General features: G+C 41.6%; 1 protein-coding gene across 4 annotated transcripts in view; it reads left to right on the plus strand.

Annotated features, from left to right (window-relative positions):
- Positions 1-13,250, plus strand: part of eno4 (enolase 4) — a 100,805-nt gene that overhangs the window by 43,271 nt on the left and 44,284 nt on the right. For 3 of the 4 annotated variants that reach the window (XM_072239808.1, XM_072239811.1, XM_072239810.1), the window contains 3 exons: positions 1,212-1,408; positions 2,487-2,626; positions 11,847-12,016. In XM_072239808.1, coding sequence (XP_072095909.1) covers positions 1,212-1,408; positions 2,487-2,626; positions 11,847-12,016 — 507 coding nt within the window. The remainder of the gene's footprint in view (positions 1-1,211; positions 1,409-2,486; positions 2,627-11,846; positions 12,017-13,250) is intronic. The other variant, XM_072239809.1, reaches the window with a different exon arrangement.

Here is a 13,250-nt window from a genome sequence, read left to right on the forward strand (position 1 = left end):
CTGCCATCCGATTGCTAAATGGACATTGAGCCCGTGAACACTATCTCACTTTTTTAATTTATATTTATTTTTGGCACAAATTTTAATCTATTCAATATAATCTATTCAATACTGTAATTGATTTACTTATTTAATTATTATTTTTTTCTTCTTCGATATTATGTATTGCATTGAACTGTTGCTGCTAAGTTAATAAATTTCACAGCACGTGCCAGTGATGATAAACCTGTTACTGATTCTGAGAAAGTGCCATGCACATAGACAATAAGATGCAAGGTCATAACAAGGTAAGTTGAAAGAATAGAAGTACATATTATTGTACTAGGGAACTGTTAAATACTCCTATAACAATGAGATAGAAGTTGTCCTTCAGCCTGTTGGTATATGCATTTAGGCTTTTGTATCTTCTGCCCAATGGGAGGAAGGAGAGAATGTCTGGGTAGGATGCTTCTTTGTTTATGCTGGCTGCTTTACTGAGGCAGCAAATATAGACACGTTCAATAGAGGGGAGGCTAGTCTCTGTGATTTGTTGCACATTGTCCATAACTCTCTGCAGTTTCTTGTGATCATGGGCCATATCTTGATAAGATGCTTTTTATATGGCACATGAGTAAAAATTAGTGAGGATCAAAGAAGACATGCCAAATTTCATTAATCTGAGGAAGCAGAGGTGCTGGTGAATTTTCTGATCATAGCATTTACAGGTATGTTTTCTGGATCAGGACAAGCTACAGGTATTGGTAATGTTTACTTCTAGGAACTTGAAGCGCTCAATCTCTCGACTTTAGCACCATTGATGTAAACAGGAGCATATGCACCTGCCCCTTCCTGAAGACAATGATGAGCTCTTTGTTTGCTGACATTGAGAGAAAAGTTACTATCATGACACCATGTCACTAGGCTCTCTAGTTCCTTCCCGTACTCCAACTCACTGTTATTTGAGATATTGTGCACTGCAATGGTGTTATCTACAAATCTGAAGATCAAATTGGTGCAGAATCTGGTAGTGTCATTGAATGGCAATGTAAAATAGTTAGATTCTGTCTCATTGGAGATAATCATTGAGGGTCATTACGTGCCACTTTTGTTGCTCAAATCTTATTTGCCATAAACTTGACTATGTTCAATAAATTTCTAAAAATTCTTAAGCTTTAAAATATTTTTACTTAAGTACATTTGACTGTATATTAACACAAATTATTTCCTTCCAGAGTGTATGTTTTGCTGCAATGTCTAACTGTTGTAGTGACCCTAACTATACAACTCAAGGTACTGGTGCAAATGATAATGAGCAAAAAAATCAATCTGTCAAGTTTGCTCTGGAATGGATCAATGGACCACTGAACTCAATGTTGAAAGGGCTTTTGCCAGAGAACCAGACTCATGTGGACAGACTACTAAGGTACAGGTATTTAAATATTTCATCCAGTCTTTTCCAGTGAATTATTTGCATCTGGTCTTCACTTTAATATCTTGTAAAGAGGGCTTTATTAACCTACCAGTTTTATTCTTCCAGTCGTTAACTATTTCCATTATTTTTACGTCTCATATCATTTGTATCTTGAGCTTGCTTTGGTAGTATTTATCTGTTGCCTGAATTTCAGGGTAGGTCATGAGAGACATGTTTTAATAAATAATTGCATAATTGAATTAGTTTTTCATATATAGATTAGAGTGTGGCAGTGGAGCTGTCCCTCTTCTGGAATGTACCATATTTTGGTATGCAATCTGTATTTGTGGATTTACATCACATTTTGGCCCAGTACAATTTCTAATCTACGCGAGAAAAGATCAAATATTTGGTTATTCTATCTTTTGTTTCAAGATTTTATGTTAAAAATATTTTAGAACTGATTGCAATATGTCATTTGTGACATTTCTATTCCTCTGTTATTTGTGTCACTTATGACTGTACAGATGAGATTTAGTGGGTTGCAAAAGACGATCACCTTAGATATGTCACATTTAAAGTTTCTTCCTGCGCAGAAACTTCCTTCCAGACCTTCTCACTTTGCCTAGTTCATTTCGCTTTTGTGCTTGCAGAGATAGTGAACCTGACCTTAAGTACACACTTACAAATGAATGATCCCTCCCACTATAAAGCATGTTAATGAAGACCAAAGCTATTCAATCACTGAATGTGAGTGGTTAGAAATCTGCTCTTGATTTGATGAAGATCTGAAGTTGAAGAAGGATATTTTGTGTCAAATGATACCAGGCTCAAGTGTTGGTTATGATCTGAGTGGAACAATTTGACACAATAAATTAAGGAGAAAAGTGTATAGACACCTTGATATTGAAGGAGTAAGTTTGGATGCAATTGATGACGATAAAATTAAAACAAGTCAGTTGAGTAAAGTGTATCGTGTAAGGCCATTTCACACATTGGGGAGTTGTGTATTATCTTAAATGTAATATTTGCTCCTGTGTATCATTATCAATATATGAAATGTGCCAAGTCCTAATTCTGAATTTGAATTAAACAGTGACTACTTTCGGAGAAAAGTGGAAGAAGATGAAGAGCAAAGAAATAAGGATGATGAAGAAGAGAAACCAACTGAGCCTGAATTACCCTCTCCAATAGTCAGTGCTCCTGTTGGAGATAAGAAAAAGAAAAGTCCTAAAGGTTTGTTTAGAACTTACTTTAAAGGGGTACTCAAATTGTATAACAGAGGTATGTGTTGGAATTTCAACCTAACCACTTTGTAGGGATGCTTCACACTGACAAATTATACAAAAATTGTGGCCCCAGCCATTGATCTCACCGGCTCCAACACCTCAGGGCAGATTCAAAACCCAGACTCCAGCAACGACCATGGACACCTTCACAGCGATTGCGCAACCACCAACTGCGACTCCAGCCTTGAACTCCAGGCCGGGTCTTTATGTGCTGCTATTGTGACTCCCGTCTCCCCTTCCCCCGCCAATACTCTGCAATTCCATCTCCCTCAGATCCCATCGTCAGCTCCTGGGCCCTCAGAGGCTCCATCTCCCTCTCACCCCAACCCTCCCATCTCCACTGACACCCCCAGCCTCCCCCTCCCCCCTCTGATCCCAGCTCTCATCCGTGTCAGGTTTTTACCAACCCCTCCGACCTTCAACTGTCGGAGGCAGAACACTCTGTCCTCAGTAAGGGCCTCACTTTTGTCCCCCTTCGCCCACACCTCAGCGAGTTCCGTGTTCACCATGATGCGGAACTTTTCTTCCGCCGTCTCCGAGCCTACTTCTTCAGCAAGGACTCTTTCACCCCCACCGATGACCCCTTCTCCCGTCTTCAACCCTCCTCTTCTTCATGGACACCCCGCTGTGGATCTCTTTATTGCTAACTGCCGATGGGACATCAACCGTCTCGACTTCACCGCACCTTGTTCCCATTCCAACCTCACTCCTTCGGAATGCCCTGCTCTCCACCCCCTCCTCACTAATCCTAACCTGATTATTAAACCAGCCGATAAGGGGGGGTGCTGTTGTAGTCTCGTGTACTGACCTCTACCTTGCCAAGGCACAGCGACAACTCGCGGATACCTCCTCTTATTTACCCCTCAATCGTGACCCCACTAAGGAGCACCAGGCCATTGTCTCCCACACCATCACTGACTTTATCCGCTCAGGGGATCTCCCATCCACTGCTACCAACCTTATAGTTCCTACACCCCGCACTTCCTGTTCCTACCTCCTACCCAAGATCCACAAACCTGCCTGTCCTGCAGACCTATTGTCTCAGCTTGCTCCTGCCCCACCGAACTCGTTTCTGCATACCTCGACACGGTTTTATCCCCCCTTGTTCAATCCCTTCCGACCTATGTTCGTGACACTTCTCACGCTCTTAAACTTTTCGATGATTTTAAGTTCCCTGGCCCCCACCACTTTATTTTCACCATGGATGTCCAGTCCCTATATACTTCCATCCCCCATCAGGAAGGTCTTGAAGCTCTCCGCTTCTTTTTGGATTCCAGACCCAATCAGTTCCCCTCTACCATCACTCTGCTCCGTCTAGCGGGATTAGTCCTTACTCTTAATAATTTCTCCTTTGGCTTCTCCCACTTCGTCCAAACTAAAGGTGTAGCTATGGGCACCCGTATGGGTCCTAGCTATGCCTGCCTTTTTGTTGGCTTTGTAGAACAATCTATGTTCCGTGCCTATTCTGGTATCTGTCCTCGACTTTTCCTTCACTACATCGACAACTGCATTGGCGCTGCTTCCTGCACGCATGCTGAGCTCGTTGACTTTATTAACTTTGCCTCCAACTTTCACCCTGCCCTCAAGTTTACCTGGTCCATTTCCGACACCTCCCTCCCCTTTCTAAATCTTTCTGTCTCTGTCTCTGGAAACAGCTTATCCACTGATGTCTACTATAAGCCTACTGACTCTCACAGCTATCTGGACTATTCCTCTTCTCACCCTGTCTCTTGCAAAAATGCCATCCCCTTCTCGCAATTCCTCCGTCTCTGCCGCATCTGCTCTCAAGATGAGGCTTTTCATTCCAGGATGAGGGAAGTGTCCTCCTTTTTTAAAGAAAGGGGCTTCCCTTCCTCCACTATCAACTCTGCTCTCAAACACGTCTCCCCCATTTCACGCACATCTGCTCTCACTCCATCCTCCCGCCACCCCACTAGGAATAGGGTTCCCCTGGTCCTCACCTACTACCCCACCAGCCTCCGGGTCCAACATATTATTCTCCGTAACTTCCGCCACCTCCAACGGGATCCCACCACTAAGCACATCTTTCCCTCCCCCCCCCCTGCTTTCTGCAGGGATCGCTCCCTACGCAACTCCCTTGTCCATTCGTCCCCCCCATCCCTCCCCACTGATCTCCCTCCTGGCACTTATCCTGGTAAGCGGAACAAGTGCTACACATGCCCTTACATTTCCTCCCTTACCACCATTCAGGGCCCCAGACAGTCCTTCCAGGTGAGGCGACACTTCACCTGTGAGTCGGCTGGGGTGATATACTGCGTCCAGTGCTCCCGATGTGGCCTTCTATATATTGGCGAGACCCAACGCAGACTGGGAGACCGCTTTGCTGAACATCTACGCTCTGTCCGCCAGAGAAAGCAGGATCTCCCAGTGGCCACACATTTCAATTCCACATCCCATTCCCATTCTGACATGTCTATCCACGGCCTCCTCTACTGTAAAGATGAAGCCACACTCAGGTTGGAGGAACAACACCTTATATTCCGTCTGGGTAGCCTCCAACCTGATGGCATGAACATCGACTTCTCTAACTTCTGCTAATGCCCCACCTCCCCCTCGTACTCCATCCATTATTTATTTATATACACACATTCTTTTTCTCACCCTCCTTTTTCTCCCTCTGTTCCTCTGACTATACCCCTTGCCCGTCCTCTGGTTCCCCCCCCCACCTTGTCTTTCTCCCTGGACCTCCTGTCCCATGATCCTGTCATATCCCCTTTGCCTATCACCTGTCCAGCTCTTGGCTCCATCCCTCCCCCTCCTGTCTTCTCCTATCATTTTGGATCTCCCCCTCCCCCTCCCACTTTCAAATCTCTTACTAACTCTTCCTTCAGTTAGTCCTGATGAAGGGTCTCGGCCTGAAACGTCGACTGCACCTCTTCCTAGAGATACTGCCTGGCCTGCTGCATTCACCAGCAACTTTGATGTGTGTTGCTTGAATTTTCAGCATCTGCAGAATTCCTGTTGTTTGCATTCCTATCCTAATGTGCTTAGTGGTTATTGTCAGAACTGAATGCTGCCTCTAACCGTTCCCAGGTACGTAGACCTGCTCACTGTACCTCATACAATACTGTCATGGTAGATAGTAATGGATTGGGAATGAGAGAGGAGGGTAAACATTCAAATAAACGTGTAAAACCAAGAAGCATGTTTTTAATTTTTTAATATATATAAAGCCTTTACCATTTTGCAGAAGTGGATTTGTAAGTATCTCACAGTTGAGAGCCAAGGAACGTATTTTCTTACAACATAAGAGGTTAGTATCAGGTTTATTGTGACTGACATATGTCCTGAAATTTTGCGATTTGTGGCATCCCCTATACTTTCCTCCAAATGCCTTAAAATTATGCCCTCTCGCATAAACCACTTCCTCCCTAGCAGAAAGTCTTACTGTCCACTCAGTCTTTGCCTCTTATCATTTTATACACCTCCATCAAGTTATCTGTATATCTGTAGAAATTTGCAAAAGTTTTTGGTAATATATGTTTTTTCCTCAAACTGCTAATGAAGTAGAGCTACAATTATGCTTTAATTATAATGGTATCAATGTATTGGGCCCAGCATAGATCGACTGATCCGTTGACAGCAAGGAACTTGCACTTTCCAACACTATGGTTGGGCATGGCAGGGAGAGTTTTCTTCCTTCTCCCGTCTGCGTGAGATGTGGGACTTCTGAGAGACTTTGAACTTTTTTTACCGTGCCCATGGCCTGTTCTTCATCAAGTTATGGTGCTGTTTGCACTGTTGTAACTATATGTTATAATTATGTGGTTTTTGTCAGTTTTTCAGTCTTGGTCTGTCCTGTGTTTCTGTGATATCACACCAGAGGAATATTGTATCACTTCTTAATGCATGCATTACTAAATGACAATAAAAGAGGACTGCGTGTCCTCATAATCTAATCTAATTTAATCTAATCTAACCCTTCAATGAGGACTGGAGTGTGTTTTCCCAACTTTCCCCTTTCTGAAGCCCACAGTCAATTTCTTCATCCTGCGAATATTCAGTGTAAGGCTGTTGTTGTAACATCATTCAACAATCTGATCTATTTCAATCCTCTGCCTCTTTGTTGCCATCTGAGATTCTGCCAACAACAGTGGTGCCACACATTTGCCTCATCATGTCTTTTTCAGCTTTCAGAGCATTCCCATTATTTCCATCCTTCACATAGTTTCCTGTATTCCTTTATTATCTTCCACATGTCCATTAAGTTCTCATTGATTCTCCTACCACCCACCTACACTTCACAACTAGCAGATCTTCAGGATAGGTCAGTCAAGATGGAAACACATGCAGTCACAGGCCAAGACAGGATTGAACCTGGGTCACTAGAGCTATAAGGCAGCAGCACTACTTGCTGCATCACTGAAATTCAGGTCTAACAAGAACACTGCACTCCTTCAGTAATTAAGAGCATTAATAATGCATCGATTTTGGTATAATCATCTTACTGAAATCAATGCAATAAATAAATGTTACAAGCTTAATAGTTATTCTGAGTGCTTCCTTAGGTTTTCAAAACCTGCCGGTGAAAGAGAGATTGGATTGTACTGACTAAATACAATGCAATAATTATCTTTTACAGTATATCCTGTGGGCTAAGAGAAGTAGAATTTCTCTCCAGAAGTATCTGGCCTCTTATTTATATATATCTAGTTTTTCTTATCGTGACCTGATCACAGATCTTTCAGGCTCTGATATTTTGCTTCTCCATCTCCTCCTCTTGACTTCAGATGTCTTCTTTCTCTGTTTCCACACTGAAGTTAAAAATAATTCTCAATTAAAAATGGATAATCAGCAACAGTTGCATTTTTCTCATGAAGAGCTAAATAATTGGTTTATTTTCCTGCATTAGTAGGTTGATTTCCACCCTCCTCCTCCAAATTTTGCAGTGTCAGTTGCCTGTCCACTATTTTGATCCTTAATAGAGGGTTAGCATCATTTTGGATCTGGATACCCTAGCTTTGTATCAATCCCCTGCTGGTACTGTTGATATGAGAAATGTACTGACCTATTCCGAGTTCCGAGTAATCAAGCATTTAAATAAATGGAATAGTTTTCGCTTACCACATCGCATCATACAGTATATTCCAGGAACAGGAAATGAAAAAATATAGCATTGAAATGCTTTCTACAAAAGATCCCGGCAAGTTTAAAGCAATAGTGGTGAAATCACCTCAATTTATAGCCAGGTCTTGCTTTAGGGACATAACAGTTTTCTTAGATTGCCAAACTTACATCTGCGTGAAGTGCCTTTGGTTGCAGCTCCTTGAAGACCATGTTAGGGATCTAGAGCAGCAGCTGAATGAGCTTCAGCTTGTACAGGAGAGTGAGGAGATAATTAATCAGAGTTACAGGGAAGTAGTCACCCTGAAGTTGCAGGAGGTGAGTAGCTGGGTGACTGTCAGGAGAAATGGAAATATGAATAGGCAGTTAGTGCAGAGCACCCCTGTGGCCATTCCCCTCAATAATAGTATACCGTTTTGGATACTGTTGAGGGGATGACCTCTCAGGGGAATGCCACAGAGACTAGGTTACTGGCACTGACATTGGTCCATGGTGCAGAAGGGAAAGAGGGAGAAGATGGGAGTGGTAATGATAGGGGACTTAATAGTCAGGGGAACTGACAGAAGATTCTGTGGATGTGAACAGGACACCCAAATAGTATGTTGCCTCACAGGTGCCAGGGTCAGGGATGTCACATTTTGGAGAACGAAGGAGAGCAGCCAGATGTCTTGGTGTTAATATGTACCAATAATATGGTGAGGAGAAGCTCAGAGGTCCTGAAAAGAGAATTTGGAGAGCTAGGCAGAAAGCTGAGGAGCAGGACCTCACAATGGTAATTTCTGGAATGCTGCCTGCGCCACGCACCACGGAGGGTAGAAACAGGATGATTTAGCAGATAAATCATGGCTGAGAAGCTGGTGCAGGGAGCAGGGCTTTAGGTTCTTGGATCATTGGGATCTCTTTTGGAGGAGATATGACCTGTTCAAAAGTGATGGGTTGCACCTGAACCCAAGGGGAGCTAATATTCTCGCGGGTAGGTTTGTTAGAGCTGTTGGGGAGGGTTTAAACTAATCGGCAGAGAGGAGTGAAGGGACTCAGGATAGGATGGATGGTAAAAAAGCAAAGATAACCTTCAGTCAGACTGTCAGGAAAGGCGGGCAGATGATAGGACATCATTGCAGACAGCAGAGCACGTATCAGTGCCTTAAGGATGCAGAATCAAAAAGGGTAGCAAATACAGAACTCAAGGTGTTGTATCTTAGTGCATGGAGTAGAAGAAATAAGGTGCATAATCTTATTCCACTATTCAGATTGTCAGGTATAAAGTTGTGGCCATCACTGAATCATAGCTGAAGGATGGTTGTAGTTGAGAGCTGAATGTCCGAGATTACACGTTATATTGGAGGGATAGGCAGGTAGGCAGAGGGGGGTTAGTGTGGCTCTGCTGGTAAAGAATGGCAACAAATCAGTAGAAAGATGTGGCATAGGATTGGAAGATGTTGAATCCTTGTGGGTTGAGTTAAGAAACTGCAAGGATAAAAGGACTCTGATGGCAGTTATATACAGGCCACCCAACAGTAGCTGGGATGTTGACCACAGATTGCAACAGGGAATAGAAAAGGCATGTCAAAAGGGCAGTGTTATGAAGTTATGGGCAATTTCAACATCCAGGTCGATTGGGAAAATCAGATTGGAAATGAATCTCAAGAGAGTGAGTTTATTGAATGCCTATGAGATGGCTTTTTAGAGCACTTTGTTATTGACTGTACTACAGAATCAACTATACTGGGTTGGATGTTATGTAATGAACCGGAAGTGATTAGGGAGCTTAAGGTAAGAGAACTCTTAGGAGACAGTAATCACAATATGATTGAGTTCAACTTGAAATTTGATAGGGAGAAAGTAAAATCTGACATAGCAATATTTCAGTGGAGTAAAGGAAATTACAGTGGTGTGAAAGAGTAGTTGGCTGAAGTAAATTGGAAGGGGATGCTGGTAGGGATGACAGCAGAGCAGCAATAGTGTAAGTTTCTGGGGAAAAAAATTAGGGAAGTACAGGATAGATGTATTCCAAAAATGAAGAAATACTCAAATGACAAAATTGTACATCTGTGGCTGACAAGGGAAGTCAAAGCTATTGTGAAAACAAAAGAGGGGGCGTACCACAAAGCAAAAATTAGTGGGAAGACAGAGAATTGGGAAGGTTTTAAAAACCTACAGAGAGCAACTAAAAGAATCATTAGAGGGGAGAGGATGAAATACGAAAGCAAGCTAGCAAATAATATCAAAGTGGATAATGAAAGCTTTTTTAAGTATGTTAAAAATAAGAGAGCAATGAGAGTGGATATAGCACTGCTAGAAAATGAGGCCGGAGAAATAAAAGCGGAGGGGCAGGGAGCTGGCAGACGAACTAAATGGGTACTTTACGTCAGTCTTCACTGTGGCAGACATTAGCAGTGTGCCAGATGTTGAAGGGTGTGAGGGAAGAGAAGTGAGTACAGTTACTATTATAAAGGAGAAGGTGCTCAAAAAGCTGAAAGACCTGGACCAGATAAACTGCATCCTAGGGTTCTGAAATGGGTAGCTGTAGAGACTGCAGAGACATTAGTAATGATCTTTCAAAAGTCATTGACTCTGGCATGGTGCCAGGGGACTGGAAAATTGCAAATATCACCCCACTCTTCAAGAAAGGAGGAAGGCATCAGGAAGGAAATTATAGACCAGTTAGCCTGACCTCAGTGGTTGGGAAGATGTTGAAGTCAATTGTTAAGGATGAAGTCATAGAGTATATGGTGACACAGGACAAGATAGTACAAAGTCAGCATTGTTTCTTTAAGGGAAAATCTTGCCTGATGAACCTGTTGGAATTCTTTGAGGAGATTACAAGTAGGATAGATAAAGGGGATGTAGTGGGTGTTATATATTTGGACTTTCAGAAAGCCTTTTGACAAGGTGCCACACATGAGACTGTTAAGATCCCATGATATTACTGTAAAGTTACTGGCATGATTAAAGCATTGGCTGATTGGTAAGAGGAAGCGAGTAGAAATAAAAGAATCCTTTTCTGAAACAAGAGAAAATCTGCAAATGCTGGAAATCCAAGTAACACGCATAAAATACTGGAGGAACTCAGCAGACCAGGCAGCATCTATGAAAAAAAGCACAGTAGACATTTCCGGCCAAAGCCCTTTAGCAGAACTGGAGAAAAAAGTCCAGTTTGCTGCCAGTGACCAGTGGTGTTCCTCAGAGGGTAGTGTTGGGACAGCTTTTTTTACGCTTTCGCCAATGATGATGGAATAGATGACTTTGTTGCAAAGTTTGCGGATGATGTAAGATTGGTGGAGGGGCAGGTAGTGTTGAGGAAACAGGTAGTCTGCAGAAGCACCTAGACAGATTAGGAGAATGGGCAAGAGAGTGGGGCAAATGAAATACAATATTGGAAAATGCATGGTCATGCACTTTGGTAGTAGAAAACATTTTTAAACAGAGAGCAAATTCAAAATCTGAAATGCAAAAGGACTTTGGGTTCCTTGTGCAGAATACCCCAAAGTTTAACTTGCAGATAGAGTCACTGGTGAGGAAGGGAAATGCAATGTTCACATGCATTTCAAGTGGTCTATAATAAAGGTTCACAAGGATGATTCCAGGAATGAAAAAGTTAAAGAAATTTTGATAGCTCTAGGTTTGTACTCGCTGGAATTTAGAAGGATGAGGGGGATCTCACTGAAACCTTTCAAATGTTGAAAGGCATAGACAGAGCAGATGTGGAAAGGATGTTTAGCATGGTGGGGGAGTTGAGGATAAGAGGGCACAGCCTCAGGAGAGAGGGGTGTCCATTTAAAACAGAGATGTGGAGAAATTTCTTTAGCCAGAGGGTGCAGAATTTGTGAAATTTATTACCACAGGCAGCTGTGGAGGCCAGGTCGTTGGGTGTACTTAAGGGAGAGCTTGATAGATTCTTGGTTGGACATGGCATCAAAGGTTACGGGAAGAAGGCCGAGGATTGGGGCTGAGGAGGGGAAAAAGGATCAGCCATGATTGAATGCAAGAGCAGACTTGATGGGCCAAATGGCCTAATTCTGCTCCTATGTCTTATGGTCTAAAATTAACCAGGAAGCTCATATTAATAACTTAAATTGCAGACAAAAGAAGTAATGTTCCAGAAAAGACAATCAATCCCCGTTACCCACCAGAAGCATTATTTCCTGGCAGTGTAGCAATTGGTGTGGTATCACTGGCAATGGCCAAGGCTGCAGCCAGACTACAGAAGACCCGCTTGTATTTATACATTGCTTCACTGAACCAAGCAGAGGTAGGAGAACTTTCTCTTTCTCCTTTTGCATTTATTATATTAATTACAACTGCATATGGAAAAATAGCAGATGGAGCAGTATAAAATCTAATTTGTAATTGCCACAATATCACAGAAAGTTGCTTGCTTTAATCAGTTTGTAACCCATTACCTGTTTGTGTAACATTAAATTATTAACCATTAATTATATTTTGAATATTTATCATATTGTTTAGACTTTAATGAAATTAGTACTCAGAAAGCAACACTGCATATTTTTTATTATTACTGCATTCTTGAATGGATAAGAATGAGGTGAGTGAATATCTTGTGGAGATTGATCCAAAATGATAAGGGAAAGGGAAATGAAGAAAATAACAATGCTATTCTAGAGTGGAATTATAAAGGTAATGGGGGAGAGGATTAAATTTATAAGTATTGTGTAATGGGAGTTTGTATTAACATTGTCATTACTATGTCATTACTCTCATCCATTGTAATAGTGAGTTGTGTAGAGATGAAACGTTAATAATGTATTACCCTTATTTCTCAAGGGTAAGTGATATTTGAACAATCTGTTGAGCTAAGTGGAGCACAAACTGTATGAGAACATGGTGTGAGATTCTGAAGACAAACATGGATAAAGCAACTGTGGTTATTATACATTATATCAGAAGCTATGAAATGAGTATGATAAATGCTTTATTTGTACAAATGTCTAGAAAACGAAATTTATAGATAATTAGATTATAGGTATAAAATTTTGTAAAAAAATAAGTTGAATATAACCTGAGAGAATTTAGTTCCTCGATTTTAAAAAAATCCTAAGAACAATAACTGATTTATTGACTCTATTTGAAGGGGGAGACTTGAATAAAAATGGGCATGTTTGTAATTAATGAAGATAATGTTTAGAAGGTGATAAACTCCATAAAATCTAATAAGGAAAAGGTAGGTTTTAAGGTTGGATAAAAAAAATATTTAAGGGTAAGTATAGTTCTGTAAGAAAAAGTAAAAAAGGTTGCCTTTAAAGATCCTTGATAAATACAGCAGTTTACATTCACAGAGTAGTAACATTTTAAATTAATGTTAGGGAGGGTTTAAGCTAGGTTAGTACGGGGGTGGAAATCAGAATGGTAGGACAAATGATGGAGTAGTTTGTATAAAGACAGATACAATGTGTAAGGAGACTATGAGGAAAGACAGGTAATGGATAAGGCATAAATGCAGCCAGTTAGCTGGGTTGAAATGTGTT

Source organism: Mobula birostris, chromosome 21, assembly GCF_030028105.1.
Source record: "Mobula birostris isolate sMobBir1 chromosome 21, sMobBir1.hap1, whole genome shotgun sequence".
Lineage (NCBI taxonomy): Eukaryota > Metazoa > Chordata > Chondrichthyes > Myliobatiformes > Myliobatidae > Mobula > Mobula birostris.